The sequence below is a fragment of the Callorhinus ursinus genome, unplaced genomic scaffold (genome assembly GCF_003265705.2).
Source record: "Callorhinus ursinus isolate GAN/ISIS: 27379988/994484 unplaced genomic scaffold, GSC_fseal_2.0 scaffold47, whole genome shotgun sequence".
NCBI lineage: Eukaryota > Metazoa > Chordata > Mammalia > Carnivora > Otariidae > Callorhinus > Callorhinus ursinus.
Window position 1 is genome coordinate 5,936,596 of NW_027397109.1, and position 18,307 is coordinate 5,954,902.

Genomic DNA, 18,307 nt, shown 5'->3' on the forward strand with positions numbered 1-18,307 from the left:
AAGTGCTTTCAATCAAAGAAAGCAATTTTCTGAACTACTACCAAATACATACCTTTTTTGTTATATTAGTTCTTATTAACCAAGATGACAAGGTCACAGGAAAAAAATTGAGTTTTTCCTCTTTTTTTTTTTCTCAAAGAAGTTGCATTACATTTAAATTGGATTCTACCAAACCTAGCTACACACGGACATTTCCTGTTAGTTACCTGGATCTGAATTTTCTAGAACAGTGCTTCTTAAACTTTAATATGCATATAAATCACCTAGAGTTGGTGAAAATACAGAAGGTATTCTGTATTTTCTCATTCAGAAGGTCTCTGGTGGGACCAGAGGTGCTGCATTTCTAACCAGCTCTAGGTGATGCCTGGACTGACATTGTGGTTAGCAGGCTGTTTCTTAGGCCACAACCCCTGCCTAGGTTGCTGCTATCTGTAAAAAGAAGTTGAAGCAGAGGGTCACCTAAGGGTCTTTTCAGTTTTAAAATTCCATGATTCCAACTAATTTTTATTTCATTAATATCTGTATGTCATGAGTCCTTTTAGTCCAGAGAGGCAAGAGAAAATTACCAGTATGTCTCACTTCCTATAACAGATGGTTGTTTAAAAATAATTAATAAATTGTCTTATAAAATGAGTCATGCCTTTACTTCTCCAGGGAAATGTACTATTTAAAGAATTCTGGTTTTCTAGAAAGAAAACAATCTCCAAGTGTTTGTTTCAACAGTCTGAATTTTCTTTTGTAAGGATTTTTTAGCATTAACACCTGTGTAACATGAAAACCTACAGCTCTGGTTAAAATTTGCAAGATGGGAGTATACGTGGAGGTCACATCCACAAACTCTGCACATGTGGGAAAGAAGGCAGCTTTCTCTGCTTTTTAGAAAGCAGACCCAAGAAATGGAGAGCCATCCATGGATGCTTGTCCAGTAGTGAAGAAGACACATGCATGCACGCGTGCGCGCGCGCGCACACACACACACACACACACACACACACACACACAGTCTTCTCTACGTTCTAGTGGCTCTCAACCTGAGAGGCAGATCAGAATCACTTATTCAGGGGAAATAGTCTGTCAAAAAGTCCAATGTCTGGGTCCTGTCTCCATAAATTCTGATTTAACTGATCTGAGTTCGGACCTGGCCATGAGGTTCTTTCTTTAAAGGCTCCACAGACCATTCTAGTCAGGTGTAGTCAACACAGCTAATGTGCAACAAGTTGATCTGAAATAAAAAGTGGAAATCCTAGGAGAGCTTCTTGTCAGTGTGAGCAGTATACCTCATTCTGTATTTGCCTTAAACATGATCACAATCCTCACCTGATGAAAATATATATCACGTAGAATCATAACGAATTTTTTCATGAGTGGACTTATATAGAATATTCCTGAATTCCTTGTACCGGCCTTTTAGACAAAAGGTCCTCAAGAATGTTTAAGCACCTGTCACCAAATGTCATGCTTTCCCGTTCTTAAGCAAAAGGTTCAAATGATAAGCTGATTAAGTGAAGTGAAGTTTAACAAGAAGGAATCTAACTTCTAACACAAATCACCACTATCGCCCGGACAATCCTTGAATGGAGAGAATGTGGCTTGTGAAAAAGACCTAGGGTTTTAATTAATTTCAAACTTGGTATGAATTAGCAGCATAATGTGACAACCAGCAACTCAAAACAAAACTTGGCTGCATCAATGGAAGAATTTTCACAAAAAGAGACATGAGACTTGCTTTTGTATTAGTCAGACCATGTCTAGAAACTGCTGTTCATTTAAAGGAGAATCTGGGTAAAATGAAAGGAGAGGTAGGTGAAAAGACTCAACAGTGTATCTTAGGACGAGGTACGGTTGAAAGAGTTGGAGATGTTTAACCCCCAGAAGCAGAGCCATGGGGGGCGGGTGGCGATGGGGCATATGGTTGGTATCTAAGGGTTGCTGCTGTATGCAACTTCCATACGAAGACATCATCAAGATTGCTTGTGAGAATGTCGGAAGAAGTCTATTATTAAAAATATTTTTAACACCTACACTTGCAAACAATTTGCTTGAGGACTTCTGGATTTGAAGAACAATGGTAGCCTGAGTCCACATTTCTCCCTCACTCTCTGAAAACAAATACGGAATAAAATGCCTTCAATGTTCCTGGGGAACAGAGAACACTGTTCAGATTACCTATAAGAAGAAGAAAATATATATACAAATTCTAATGAGCCACCACAGCCCTCTAGCCAGTGGCCGGGCAAGTGGAGAGGGCAAGGTTGGAAAAATGAGCAGGGTGGGTGTATTGACTTAGAAGAAGCACAGATAAAATCACCTCCAGAAAGAGCGAGGGAAAGCATGAATGCACAGGCTGGGACCTGGTAGTTCTTAGCTCTTGCTAAAGAGAAGAAGTCCCAATGTGTGTCAGACAGGAAGCTGAGTTTGTTGGGAAGAATCAGGTATATAAAGAAGATGTGGTACTTGGAGATAAGCAGTGAAGGGAAAGAAGAAAACAGAAGAGAAGTCAGGATCTTGCAGAGGAGAAAGAGAAATAAAACAATAGGTTGGCTATCATCTTCCCTTGCTCACAAACTGAAAACCTTTCTTGAGCGGAAAAGGAAAGGTAGTGGGTACAGCCAGTCTGTTATAATTGAGTATGACATCAGGGACCCCTTGAGAACAGATCACACATGAGAACATATCCCACCACCTGTCCCATATGCAGGGGAAGAGAAGTACATTTGCTATTCTAGAGCCAGGAGCTACAACATCCAATGTGGTAGCCACTCACCCCATGTGGCTTCTGAGCATTTGAAATGCGGTCAGTCCAAATTGAGATGTGCTGTAAGTATAAAATCCACACTGGATTTCAAAGACTTAACGTGAAAAAAAAGAATGAAAGGATCTCATTAATAATTTTTGGTATTGATTGCTGAATCATGATATTAACCTTAAATATGATTATAAACTTCCCCTGATTAAAATACCTACCGGGTAAAATATGCAGCAGGCAAAATTGAAATGATAATATTTTGCTTCTATTGTGTTCAATATATTACTAAACTTAATTTCACCTGTTTCTTATGAGTTTTTAAATGACACTACTAGATAACTTAAAATTATATGTGTGGCTCACATTGTATTTTTATTGGGCAGCATTGGCCTAGAGGGAAAGATCAGGAAAAAAGAAGGAACTACCTAACAGTTATACTTGCTCAAAAATGAAACAGCCTGTCTCAGGAAGCATATAAACTATTGTTATTTGGAAAATGAAATACTCTGACAACTGCTTCTGGCCAGGATGGAAAAACAAGGACTAGATTATCCTAGCATGTTAAACAACTAGAAAGCCAGATTTAAAAAAAAAACAATAACAATAGTTTTTAGACACTGTTCAATAAGCAGCTCAGGATTGTGGTTCCTGAGAAAAAGAAAGTGAAGGAGGCGAGCCCTGCAATGGTCCCAGCACACCGTCTTACCACTTCTAAGCTGAAGCACAGTGAAGAACCCAAACCCAAAGAGAACCCAGGGTGCCACTGAGTTGAGGAAACAGAAGTTGGAGTTCCCCAAAGTGAAGCTGGTATTTGTGGGACTGAATGCTGGAGAGGAAGGAGACACACAGAAAGAGAGCTCTAGAGATCTTCCATGGAATCCCCTTCGGTCTTTGACCAAGTACTGACCTGTGCAGGTGAGTCAGGAAACTACCAAAGGCCAGGCAAAGAATCACCAGAAGAAGTTGGCAAAACAACCCTGGGAGCTCAGACCGTGGTGGCAGCTTGTTGTCTTCTTGCCAGCCAGAGTGACATCAAGGAGAGTGGACATCAAGAAGAAGCTAAGAAGGACTTCACTTAATAGCCATTGACCAAAAGCTATTCTGGGCTCACCCTAGCAAAGCTTAAAAACAAGCCTTTGAAAGTATCAAACTTATCACTAGCACCTTGAAGGTGTACAAGAACAAAATACACTCATTGTACTACATACAAAAACACTATTCAAAACAACAAACAAATAAACAAAACCACTATTTAAAAGGGATACAACAAAACCCAGCATCCAACAATGTAAAAATCAAAATGTCTGGTATCTAATAAGAAATTCCCAGGTTTGCAAAGAAGTTGGAAAATATGGCACATAATCAGGACAAAATTCAATGAATAGAAATAGACCCAAGATTATCAGAGATGATGGAATTAGCACACAAAGATGTTAAAATAGCTATTATAAATATGCTCCATATATTCAGGGAGGTAGAGAAAAACACAGATTAAGAAAAATGGAAGATATAAAAAAAGACCAAAATATAATTTATAGAGATGGAAAACACAATATCTGAAATTAAAAAATACACTAGATGGGATTGACTGCTGATTGACACCACAAAATAAAAAAATCAAAGATTGTGAAGACATAGTAATTAATCAAAGTGAAGCACAGAAAGGGGGCCCCTGGATGTTTCAGTCAGTTAAGCATCGGACTCTTGATTTTGGCTCAGATCATGGTCTCAGAGTCATGAGAGTGAGGCCCATGTCAGGTTCCATGCTCAGTGAGGAGTCTGCTTGTGATTCTTTCCCTCTCCTCGTGGGGATGAGTGTTAGGTCCAGGATGGGGCAGGCAGAGACGGGAGACCCTTCAGAATGGCGGCTCCAATCCCTTAGCCCTGGGAATCTCGCAGGCATGTCCTTCTCTGGGTATTATCCTGGCTGAAGGGAGCTGCCTTGCCCAGAGCTACGCCCCCCTCTCCAGAGGGCAGCCCACATCCAGTGACACGTTCAGGTCAGGGTACAGAGGTCCCACCCCTTTGCCACAACTGGACATCCCTGAAGGGCCACCCAGCTCTAGGGTTCTCTGTAGGGTTGGCTGAGGACTTTGTTATAAATGCACCACAGTTTAACTTCTCCCTCTGCCCCATCCAGCTCCCTTCACCCCCTCACAGGTGAGGACCCCTAGGGCACCCCTGAAATCCTCTTGTGTGTGCACAGGCACACACACACATTTACAACTGATAAGGGAGAGCAAGAAGGGCACAGAACGTAGGCAGTTCGCTTTCCATCCCTTCTCCTCCCTCCCTGAGCTTTACCCTCACCTGTTACTCTCTTCTTCTGGACAGCTGGGATCCCGGGGGCCCTCCCAGAGCCTGGACTCTTACACATTTATCTTCCACCCAGATAAATGGGTCAAGGGAGATTTCTGAGGGTGCAGGTAGACTCAGAGGCTTCTACCAAACCATGATATAAATAGTCACCCATTGTAGCTGCTACAGCATCAGCTCCGACCTCAGCCTGGGAGCCCACCGTGGCCTCAGTGGAGCTCTCTAGAGATGGGGTCAGTGGTCCCAATCTGGCCACATGAGTGAGAACAGCCAATCCCATTTGCTTGAAAGACATGACCAAGGTTTCCAGAAATTCTAGAAATATTACAGAGGTGTACATACAGGCCCAAGTTGCTTGGAGCAACACTGAAGCTGAGGTCTGACTGACCTGCAAAATGGGCCTCCGAGCCTTGCGAAGAGTGCATGTGCCCAGTGCTGCTTTCTTTAGCCTTTCCAGAGTCCGTTATATATGGCAAGGAGAGACAATTTGCAGAAAATAGCCCCCATTGAGAGTCCAGGCTTCCGCGGATGGCATTCTTGCTACTCCCCAAACAGAACATGGATAATACCATCTACATGGTAAGTCATTCAGACACTAAAGCCCACATCCTAAATCAAAATGAAAGTGTTATAAACGTTCATTTATTTTACCCATTATCTACAAACCAAATGGGTTTTCAGGAATAAGGTTTCTTTTATCCTACATAAAGCGCTATGCTGAGACTTATGTAGAGAGGAGGGGGAAGGAGCTACCGGAAGGGTGGGGCCACAGAAATTCATGGGGTATTAACAGAGACAGGGGACCTCTCCCCTACACATGCTTTTACCAATCTCTCTGGCCCAAGCACCCACTAATAACACTTTTACCCCCTGGTGTGAATGTGTAGATTTATTAATAAGCCATGAACTGTGCTCATCCCCTTGTCTAGGCTGACACAGAAATAGAAACTCAAGTTCCATATAAGACATCTGTGGGTGTACGTGTGTTAATGTGCTTGTGTGTGTGTCTGTTTCACTACTAATAAAATGGAAAGTATCTGTTCCTTTCAGGAATATATAAAAATCAATTCCATTTTTGTGAAATGATTTTTATTTATTATTTATTTAGAGAGTGAATGCATGAGTGGGGGGGAGGGGCAGCAGGAGAGGGAGAAAGAGAGAATCTTTTTTTTTAAATTTTTTTATTGTTATGTTAATCACCATATATTACATCATTTGTTTTGGTGTAGTGTTCCATGATTCATTGTTTGTTCATAACACCCAGTGCTCCATGCAGAATGTGCCCTCCTTAATACCCACCACCAGGCCAACCCATACCCCCACCCTCCTCCCCTCTAGAACCCTCAGTTTGTTTTTCAGAGTCCATCATCTCTCCTGGTTCGTCTCCCCCTCTGACTTACTCCCCTTCATTCTTCCTCTCCTGCTATCTTCTTCTTTTTCTTTTTTCTTAAAATATGTTGCGTTATTTGTTTCAGAAGTACAGATCTGTGATTCAACAGTCTTACACAATTCACAGCGCTCACCATAGCACATACCCTCCCCAATGTCTATCACCCAGCCACCCCATCCCTCCCACCCCCGACCACTCCAGCAACCCTCAGTTTGTTCCTGAGATTAAGAATTCCTCATATCAGTGAGGTCATATGATACATGTCTTTCCGAGAGAGAGAATCTTAAGCAGGCTCCACGCCCAGCATGGAGCCCAACACGGGGCTCAATCTCATGACCCTGAGATCATGACCTGAGCCAAAATCAAGAGTCTGACACTTAACCGACGGAGCCATCCAGGCACCCCAAGGATTTTGTGAAATGTTTTTTAAAGCCAAGTATGAGAGATGTCAGAGCTTCTTTTATCTCTTTTTCCTTGGATCTTCCCCCCATCCCTCACCTCCTTTTCAACTTCAGTGAGATATGACCAGTGGTTCAAGGAAACATCAGAGTCAACATTTGGGACAGAGGAAAGAAAGGGCAAGATTTGAGTGCCTACTGCTACCCTCAAAGATGTTTTTGCAGGACAACTCTCACTTGAGAAGTCCCTTCCTTTTACAATGGCTTCAGCTGACTTCCTGCCCACCCAATGACCTGACTAGTCCGGTACCTCCAAAGAACTAGTATCTTCAAAACCACTGTTAAGAAACACACAAGACAAGAAGTTCAGGGGTATGCACAAAGGGAACTAATACGTGATAAAGTAAGTATGGAAAATCATTTGCATAATTAAAAATTCACAGGCGATTGCGGAGAAGTGAGATTTGCCACTTTTGAACAGTCACCCAGCAGCTGAATGCTAGAAATAACAGTCCTCACTCGGCTGCTGACCTCCAGCCACTGCCCACGCCTATTTCCAAAGGAATGGAGGATGGATTGAAGAAAACTGAAATACAATCTTGTTTGACTGATTTAGGAACACTAATATAATCTTTTTCCATCAGAGGCCCGTGTGCCTGGAAGGAAGAGCTGAGAAGTCAGGCTATTTTCATCATCAGGAAGAGGTGGCACAGTACCTGGACATGGGCACCCACTGGGACTGTCCTAACAGCAAGAAGAAACAGTTTGGAAGAAGATGCTAGAAGAATTTCCAAATAGCTTGGGAAAGGCTATCAAACAACCCAGTATCTAAAGAAATGCCTGGATAATGTTATCCTGCTGTAGAAAAACAGACATTCACCGAAAAGGTCACTGCATGGGTTCTGATCATGATTGGAGCAGCCTGAGGAAGCCCCCCTGTCCCGCAGAGCCTCCACTCCCCATCGGGCAGGTGAACCCCTCTTTCCAGTTCTGAGTTGCTTCCATCTCAAGATGTGAGTGTAAGGTCGGGTCTCCTCCCGCGCATTCATCTAGGTGCCCTGGTTGGGCCTGGGGGTCTGTTAATGAGGCCTCTGGGTCCAGGGCAAAGCAACAGGAATTCTGCTGGAGGCAGGGAGCTGGGGAGAGGCCAGTTTGCTCAGTTTGCTATGTTTTCCTTCTGTTATTATCTTAGAACCATGCAGACGGCTGCCGCTTCTACTTTGACTTCTTTAAACAACTCCACACCTTCGAGTTTATAAAATCTTATGATTGTTTTAAGCCACAAAATCCCCTAATGAGAGAGCCCACGGGAGATTTTCTAAAGGGCGCCCTCTCCAAAGAGCTGGAATTCATGGATTACTGGCAAGGTAACGATGACAAAGGGAACAGAGCAGAGGCACGATAAGATTATGAAGTTTGCAGTGACAGAATATAGAAAAGCACATGCTGTGTGATTCTAATTATATAAGGTTTAAGAAAGTTGAGGGGTGGGTGCCTGGGTGGCTCAGTTGTTAAGCATCTGCCTTTGGCTCAGGTCGTGATCCCAGGGTCCTGGAATCGAGTCCTGCTTTGGGCTCCCTGCTCAGTGGGAAGCCTGATTCTCCCTCTCCCACTCCCCCTGCTTGCGTTCCCTCTTTGCTGTGTCTCTCTGTCAAATAAATAAATAAATAAATCTTTAAAAAAAGAAAAGAAAGTCGAGGGGTGCCTGGGAGATGCAGTCCATGAAATGTTCGGCTCAGGTCATGCTCTCAGGGTCATGAGATCGAGCCCCATGTTAGGTGCCATGCTCAGCATGGAGTCTGCTTAGACTCTCTCCATCTCCCTCTGCCCCTCCAACTGCCCCCTGTCCCCTGCTCTCTCTCTCGCTCTCTCTCACAAAATCAATCAATCTTTTTTTTTTTTTAAAGAAAGTTGAAACTAATCTGCGGGGATGGAAGTAAGAAGACTGGTTGCCAATGTGGGAACGGGTGATGACCAGAAGTAGGCAGTAAGATCTTTATAGGGTCATGGAAATGTTCTACATTTTAACAGAGTAATGGTTGCATGCTCTATACATTCATTAAAACTCACTGAACAGGAAACAAAAAGATGATGAAGTGTGTGAGAGCTGAGCCTACGTCACACTAAACTCACACATGGAGAAACACAGGTAAACACACACACACATTAAATACGTATCACTCATGTTTGGAGGACTCAGAGCTACCGGGGAGGAAGAAGAGCACAGTGTTAGCATCATAGCCTGTGAAATCTCAGGCTTCGCAGGCATGAAACCCACTCCTGTGTGACCTTGGGTGAGTCATGGAACTTCTTCACTCACCCCCCTCTCTTCCTCTAGGAACTAGCAGTTTTATGTACAGGTGAGCGGTACACTGTGGTGCAGTAGGAAGGCCTTGAAGAGGGGGGCCGTGCCGTCCTGGTGGATATTCAGGGGTCTCTCCCAGTTCTGGAAGTCTATTCTGTGGCTCGGCTGAATGTACAGTGTGGAAGAATATTCAAATCTGGAATTCTTTAAGCTGAGCAACTTTGCACATTTACTTGTTACAAGTTTATAAACTCCATTATTGTTTCTTCAATAGATTGTTAAAGCAGTTAACCTGTATAAATATTCAGAAATATAGAAATATAAACCAATAGCATTTTCAAAAAGATTTTACTTATTTATTTGTTTGAGAGAGAGCAAGAGTGTGTATGTGCATGCAAGAGCTAGTTGGGGGGGAGTCAGGAGGTAGGGAAAGAGACAAGCAGACTCCCTGCTAAGCACAAGCCCTGCACAAAGCTCGATCTCATGACCCTGAGATCATGACCTGAGCTGAAACCAAGAGTCATACACTTAACCGACTGAGCCACCCAGGTGCCCCAAACTGATAGTATTTTTATAATACTCTATTTTAACTGCCAGCCCTTGTGATATTTTTATCTCTTGTTCAGCAAAGGGCAGTTTTTAGATACACTATTAACTACTAACAAAAGAGACCTGGAGTTTTGCTGGATGTTACAGATTTTGTATTTCTTCACTAACACACTGATATCTGAGCGAGTGTGTCAAAAAGGATCATCAGAATGTGAGTCACGCAAATTAACTGGCCGAAGATAGCTTAACAAACAGTCATGGGCGCCCGTGGACGGACACCTGACTCAGCTGCAGCATTATCTAAGCGGAAGGGAGGGAGGGCTTGACTGACACCCAACTGCCAGGCGACCTGGAAGTCACAGCCTCTCTGTGACTTGCCACAAAGAATCTGAGTGAATAGGAATAATGGTAATGGTCCTGGCAGCCAACCTTCCCATGTGCTTGCTATGTGCCAGGTGCTGTTCTGAGGGCTTTATCCTACAAGGCAGGTGTTAATATCATCATCCCCAATTTACAGGTGGAGAAACTGAGGCAGTAAATGGAAGTAACATGCCTCAGATCACACAGCCAGCAAACGGGAAAGCCTGTACTCTTAGCTATTCCGGACTTGCTTTACTGGGAAGTGCTCTGAAACTGAGAAAAGAATTCCGAAACGTTTTCTTACATTTTTAGAAAGTTCAGAAACAAGCTAAAGAATTTGTGCTGTGTTTTATTCCACTACCTTGATTACTCAAGTTGTTTATGGATTCTTTCTTATTTCCATGCCAGTTTTTTCAATCAATTTTCTGGCTATTTCAGATCAACAGTTAATTAGAAAAGGCAAAGTACTGCAAGTGAAGAGACTCACTTCGAGCTTTGCCACAAACTTACTGTGCGAATTTGGTTGAGGCCTCAGATTTCTCCTATTTACGAGAAGGGTCCTCCTTTCTTTAGCTAAAAGAGTTGAACGTGTGTCAAGTGTCATCTGTGAACTCCAGAGACACTGCCTGTCCAGAGCAGATGGCTGGGGCAGGTTGCCAGGGGCTAGTCGTTCCATCCCGGCTCTAGGCTGTAATGGCGGCACGCTCGGCCCTGCCCTCCGTGTCTTGGCTGCACACCAGCCTAAGATGTCAAAGAGACATGCTTGAGTTGGCCGGCACCCAGTGTGATATTTAGGAAGAAGAAAATAAAAGCGTAGGGATGATCACATTCTCTTAAGTAATATTAAACGAGAGCATGCCACCCTCCTAATTTCCTCTGAAAGCACTTTTTGTGTTCACAAAGAGAATGACAAGACAAATACCTCAGCCCATCATACTTCCTGATGGGAGGTGTGAGCTGGGAGTCCCTCACAAAACCCCCATTTTATAGGAACCAGCTCAGTTTCATCAGTGCCTGCTAACCACTATGTCAGAATCCTGAAATTATAGGGATATTGTTATTTTAAGGTATTAACAGAAGCAAATGGTAGAAGGTCCTCATTTGCCATATGCACGCAGTGACCCCACTGTTGAAGGAAAATAAGGTGCGGATATTTCAACGAGTGCCATTTTTAAGATGTACAGTCACTTTTGTCTTTCCAGTCTACCATGCAAATCTATGGAGACCAGAAAAAAGATTAATAAATAATCTTGTAACTTTCCACCCTGGTGTGATATGTATTCATTTGCATCTTCGAAACTACTTCTTAAGGGCCTACCAGGCATAAGGAACTTAAAAAGACAAATTCCCAATCTCTGTTAGATTTGAAAGACATTTTAAGAGGCCTAAGAACTTTGGCAGTTCCATTTTCTAAATATCCAAGAATGCGTCACCTTAGTAACAATTGAGGCGTGTATATTAAATGCTAACGAGTTATTAAATAGAGTTGAAAACTGACTTGTTCATTGTTCCTCTAAGAGTGTCAACTCCCGCCTTTATCTGTCTCCTCCCCTTTGCAATGCAACGGTGCCTTCAAATAGCATTCTTTAAAAGGCAGCTTTATGGCTTTGGAGGAATAAGCTGATTTCACAGCCAGTTTTGCCACTGCTATGGAAAACAGAGTGCACATGCAAGCCAGCTGAAGTCATACGAACTGCAGGGATTAGGGCTGTGGGGGCCTCTACTACTGCTATCAAATGGCAATTGGAAACAGCTTTTCCAAAGTACAGCATGAGAAATCGGGAATTCCTGTCCAAGGCTCCCCGATCCACTGGGTTTTCAATCAGGCCTGGTACAACCCATTAGAGATCAGAAATATGAACATGATGCTGCTAAAACCAAACAAGGGCATCCTCTGGTCTCCAAGTTTTGTTCAGCCTGGCTCCCTTCCAGCCTGTAATTATTGTCACTCACCAGTGATTAAGGGAACAGTTTCTGCCTAGGGAGATGGGCGCTCCAGGAAGGCTTGACCCAGGGGTGGGACAGCCTCAGTTCAGCGCCCTTCCTTCCCTCCAAGCCCTCGATGTGCAAAGGGTCTAACTGCTCGACTTTTTAACCTTATCACACTCACTTCAACTTTATCATCAGTCACTCAGAAGTAAAATAACTTTTGCAGAGGTCATGAGAAAACTATTTAGAATATCAATAAGCTAGAACCATTCGATGAAAGCGTTTTTTCTTGGCACGCCGACTTTTTAAGGGAGAAGAGTCCGCTCCCAAGAAAACAAGCTCAAGTCAGTCATTTAGTAAAACCAGCAAACAAAAACTACTTTCCGAATTTGGTTTGCGATCAATCCAGATGTAGCCCAACTCCCTATACCTCTGTCTAGATCTAGAAGCTAGGAGATGGTAGAAAACCCAGAGGTCAGTTATCACAATGTCCATTTCATTCAATTCTTGAACAGTCATTTACCAAAGTAGGAAAATGAATTAATCGGACAGTTGATCAGAACATGAGCTTATCAGATAAATTACCGCCATACCTGTTACATACGAGCCACTCCCTCTGATGATACAGTGTTGTGTATACATGGATGGTAGCACTTGAAAATGGGCCCACTGTAACTTCCACCTCAAAAGATCCTTAATTAAAACTCCCTTAGAAGTATGATTTACCGACAAAGAAGGAACTGTGGGGTTTTTTTTTTTTTTTTTTCCTTTATTTTTTTTTTACTTGCCTTCAAGGCCTAAGTCAAATTCCATCCGTTCGATAATGTTCCCTGGCTGGACCTTGAGTCAACTGGTTTCTGTCTTCCACAGCAAGTTTATGGGATGTCTCTTTAGCACAATATAGGTAGTTGCTAGTAGGTGAATATTCCCCCCCAGATGTTGGGTTGTTTCCCCAAAGGCAGTGATTTGTGTCTTACTCATTTCTGAAGCCCTCCTACCCTTGTTCTGGAATTAAAACCCAGAACAGAATTCAAAACAAACAAACAAAAAACTTCTATTGTCTAAAATGTATTATTAATATGTTACTATTTAGAGAAGAAGCTGTTTTCAGGAAAAAAGCACAGCCAAATGACAGACAATATTTCAGATGGTAGGAGAAGGCTCGGCGGGGAGCATTACGTGCAAACTGGGTGCTCAGTGAAGGTAAACCTAAGGCTCTGAAATATTACTCCACTATCACAATAAAGCTTGTCCCAAACCAGAGCAAATTTAAACTCATTAGCACATTCTTTAAAAAGCAACAATCAATTTTTGGATAAAAGTTTTATAAAAAGGACTTGTCCTCTAACAAAAGCAATTTCCTAAAAGCACTATAGAGACCTACCTAAAGAAAAACATTTTAGGTTTATACATTTTACATTTTAGATACATTTTTATCAGTCATGATCAAATCAAGGGGAAAAAAAGGAATTCTGCTTAACTCCAAATTAACTAGGGCGTTCCATCGTCTGGGCATCACCTTCAACCTGTCAATGAAATTCACTTGCTAAGAGCAGCAAGACTCAGGCCGCCCTTACCTTCATGAATAAACATCTTCTGAGCATTTTCAGGATGAAGTAACACCAGTAAAGGTGAAGGACTTGCAGGACCATGAGCTGGAGGTTGAGGAAGATGTACGAAAAGAAAGGCTCAAGATAATGCAGAGGCAGAATCAGGGTGCAATATAAAATCCTAAAAGAAAACAAACAGAGGAAAGCATTTCATTACACAGTACTAGTGCATTTTCAGGGGGAAAACAAATACTTATTCTCTCAAGGCATACAACGTTTATTTCATTTCTAACCATGCCCAGGAAATTCTCAAGGGAAGACAGCATGATAATATTACCTTTTATATCATTATTGGCGAGCTACAAAAACAATATACGGTCTGCCTCTGGGGAAAAAAGTTAAAGCAAATGGAATTTTTATTGTCATGCTGCCTACACGGCAGTTTCTGTACCTGGGTTTCCTCTTTGCAAACAGAAGAGTGTACACAGCCCTGCTCGGCTTCCCTGGGGTTTGTAGAACAAATGGGATAATGCATGTTTACATGGGGTTATAATTGCCCTTATGACGCAACCTCATATATTTGGCAGCAAAGGTGAATGGGGAATTTTACAAAAGTAAATTTTCCAATAAAGGAGGCTTTTCAAGAAACAAAAACTCTATTATTACTTCCACTTTCTAAAGCAAACTGCATAACTATGGATTTCATGAACAGACTTGTGGCCATCATTTTGAGCTGCCCCTGATGACCCAGAACGCACAGTGCCTTCAGATATGACTGCTGAATGAAGGGCTCCCCTGTTTCCTTCCCAAACTTCACACACTTCCATGATCTTAGAGTTCCTGGGTTGGTTTGCCCGTTACTATATTACTCTAATTATAAAAGTAATCTATTCATGCAAAATAGGAAAAATAAGAAAAAAATAGAGTTGCCCATAATACCACCAGGCTAAACAAATTATATTGGGGTCTTTGTGTATTATCTTCCGGTTTTTCCTATACATATTTACTTTTAGTTTTTACATGAACATATAGTATAACTGACTCTTTTTTTGGTGTTGTATGAATTATAATACATACAGAGATCTATGTAACGACCACCATGATTACGATCCAAAACCGTTCCATCATCTCCAAAAAAAAAACCAACCAACCAAACAAAAAAACCCTGTGCTCTCTCTTTCGAGTCCCACTCTCTCCCCCTGGCCTAGAACTTGGCAAACCCTCATCTGCTCTCTCTTTAATTTTGTGTTTTCAAGAAAGCCATATAAATGGGGTCACACAGTGTGTCAGCTTCGGAGACTGCCTTCTGGTCAACACGGTGCCTTTAAGAGTCTTCCAAGTTGTTGTGGGCACCAAGAGCATGTTGCTTTGGATTATGCAGTGGTAGCCCACTCTACGGACGTCTCACACTTTGTGTTCCTACCCATCCTTCGGAGAGCGTTCGTGTTGTCTGCAGTGTTTGACCATTATGAATAGGTCTGTTATAAATAGTCACATACAGGTTTTGTGTGACCATAGTGGTTGGGTCTCACATATAAGGATACATTGAACTTCAAGAAACCGACAACCTGCTCTCCAGAGTGGTTGCTGTGCAGTCCCACCAGCCACGTATGAGGATGTCAACTGTTCCCCAGCCTCAGCTGCACTTGCTGTTGACCTTCAGAGAGGTCTGCCACACATGGGGTTTTATGTTCAACTCCACTTAGCGTGGAATCAAAAAACAGTTCACACTGCTTGAACAACTCGGTGTATGTGGTCTTTCCCAAATGGAAGGCTATTTCTTTAGAAGTACAGATTCCGAAATGTGAAATGACTGTTTCAAGGTGCACATTAGTATGTACATTCAGGTGTGTATTAAAAACTGTTAAGACTTTACCAAACTACTGTCCAAAATTATAACAATTTATAACACCTCTATATAACAAAGATAATGGCCACTTATCCATTCCACTTATACAAATCCCTTCTAGACGCTTGGGAATTACAGAAAAATATAAAGAGGTTAAGGAAAAATCACCTAACATCTCACAACTCGCAGGTAACCCAGTACATTTTGGGAAACATAATTGAAGTCATCCCTCCTAAAAATACATTCTTTTATTTTATGTATTTTTTTAAAGATTTTATTTATTTATTTGAGAGAGAGAGAATGAGAGACAGAGAGCACGAGAGGGAAGAGGGAGAAGCAGACTCCCTGCCGAGCAGGGAGCCCGATGTGGGACTCGATCCCGGGACTCCAGGATCATGACCTGAGCCGAAGGCAGTCACTTAACCAACTGAGCCACCCAGGCACCCTAAAAATACATTCTTTAAGTTTTACGGTCCCTTTCCTTTTTTTGCCCCTTCCCCATGACCACATGATTTTATATAACAGAAACATACTATGCATGTGATTTTTGTACCCTGCTTTTATGACTCAGTCATATGCTAGAGAGAGCTTTCCGTGTCAATGAATAAATCTATGTATCAGGGATCAGCAAACAGTTTTGGAAAGGGATGGATAATAAATATTTTATGCCTCTGGGCCATTTGGTTTCTGTTGCAAATACTCAACTCTGCCACCATGGTGTAAGACCAGCCGTAGAAATACACCAGTTAGTGGGTGCTGCTGTGTTCCAATAAAACTTTATTAACAAAAACAGTCAGTGGGCTGGATTTGGCCTGCGAGCCAGAGTTTGCCAGGCTATGTAATACCTGCACAGAAATCTAGGTATAGATATCATAATTTATTTAACTAATCCCTTTTTGATAGATAGTGGTTTCCAAATTTTCATTATGTTATAGAGAATACTGTAAGAATTACTTGTAAAGACATTTTGATAGAACCGTTTGATTATTTTCTTAGAATAGCTAAAGTCCTTAATAAAAAAGTATACTCATTTTACATTTTAGAATACATTGCTAGACTGCTTCCCAGCAAGACCATACCGATTTATTTTCTTACACCAGTGTATGAGAGTACCTGCTTCCTTAGATCTTGACCAACATTGTACTTTGTCAGCCTCTATCTAAAAGAACATCATGCTGTTTATATTTACATTTTTATTTCTTGTGAAGTGAATATATATGGATATATACTTTTATTTGGTTATATATACTTATATTTATTTGATTGATATTTTTGTGAACTGCTTCTTCATGGTATCTGTCCATTTTTCTATTTGGGATGTTTACTTTTTCTATTGATTCATGAGTGCTCTTTACATATCAAGCATAACAACATTATTTTTTATCATATTAAATATCACGGGCGCCTGGGTGGCTCAGTCGGTTAAGCGTCTGCCTTCGGCTCAGGTCATGATCCAGGGGTCCTGGGATCGAGTCCCACATCGGGCTCCCTGCTCAGCGGGAAGCCTGCTTCTCCCTCTCCCACTTCCCCTGCTTGTGTTCCTGTTCTCGCTGTCTCTCTCTGTCAAATAAATAAATAAAATCTTTAAAATAAATAAATAAATGAATAAATAAATAAATAAATATCACTACATCGTCTAATTCTTTCAACCTTGTTGATTTTTTGGGGGGGCAAACTAACTTCTAAAACATTTTTGTAACCAAATTCATCAATTTTTGCCTTTCTAGGTAGCCTCCATGGTATGCTTTAAAGGGCCTTCCTCACTTCCATCATTATAAAATATATTTTCCCATAGTTTCTTAATATATTGGCTCTCCCACTTAAAGTCCTGGTTCTGTGTAGCCTTGATCCACTTCTCTGTGCATTTTCTCAATTGTAAAATGGAAGAAATGATTATCTACCCAATTCATTCAATAAGTGTTCATTGAGCACCTACCAAAGTGCTACCTGGAACTTTATAGGAGCCAGGAATATAGCAATGAATAAAACTGGCCCAAATCCCTAAAGCTGTAAGGCTCACATTCTGGGGCCTGCATTCACAGGGATTTCAGGAAATAATAAGCCTCTTTGCCATTCTGATTTGCTGGACCTGTAAGCAATTGTGTGTCTTATTCTGTACTCTCTCAGCCTACAATGCCCTTCCCCTTTTCAGCTGAAATTCTCTTCACCCATCAAAGCATGGGCGCCTCTACAACGGAAGTCTTCTTGCTATTCTGATCGCCTCTGAATGTATGGCAATTCCTCTAGGCTCCCCCACTACCAACTCCTTGAGAGCATTTGGCCTGATTCATCCTGCCTTGCGGTCATCCTTGCTCGTACAAGTTCACTCTTCACTAGCTGGCAAGCTTTCCGAAGGCAACAGCCATGATGTCTTCATCTCTGTATCCTCCCTTCCCCTGTTCAGGGGTCTTGCTCCTTACTAGGTCCCCTATTAGGAATTTGTCAATATCAAAAGTAACAAAGGAAACAATTCGAAAGCATCTCCTTTATAGATCCTACCAGAGAATGTGAATAATGACCTAAACATGTAATTACTCATTGTGATCCATACAAAGGAAACAAAACAAAACAAAACAAGGGGGTGGGTACTGCTGAACTGAGATTTCTCTATTCTTGCAGTTCAAGGGAAGACACAGAAAAGAACATTCTGGTTGCAAGGGACCACATGTATGAGGCCCTCAGGTGGGAGGCATTGTAGGAAAGTTAAGGGCTAAGATGAGACAGAAGTAGCTGAAGGGAGAGGAGTGGCAGGGAGAGGTGGTATAAGATGCAGGTGCAGAGGTGAAACCAGGCATCTCCTGTCGGCTTTGTAAGTCCCGGCATCGGGGAAGCTTTGCTGGTTTTAGAAAGGGGAGTGATACACCTGGCCTAGCCTCATCAGAGCAGAGTTCCGGGGCTGAGGCCACTTTTCTTGC

At 42.0% G+C, this 18,307-nt stretch overlaps 1 protein-coding gene across 4 annotated transcripts in view; it reads right to left on the bottom strand.

Moving 5' to 3' along the window:
- Positions 1–18,307, bottom strand: part of CERS3 (ceramide synthase 3) — a 115,217-nt gene that overhangs the window by 17,035 nt on the left and 79,875 nt on the right. For all 4 annotated transcript variants that reach the window (XM_073882504.1, XM_025893110.2, XM_073882503.1 and 1 more), the window contains one exon: positions 13,571–13,724. In XM_073882504.1, coding sequence (XP_073738605.1) covers positions 13,571–13,724 — 154 coding nt within the window. The remainder of the gene's footprint in view (positions 1–13,570; positions 13,725–18,307) is intronic.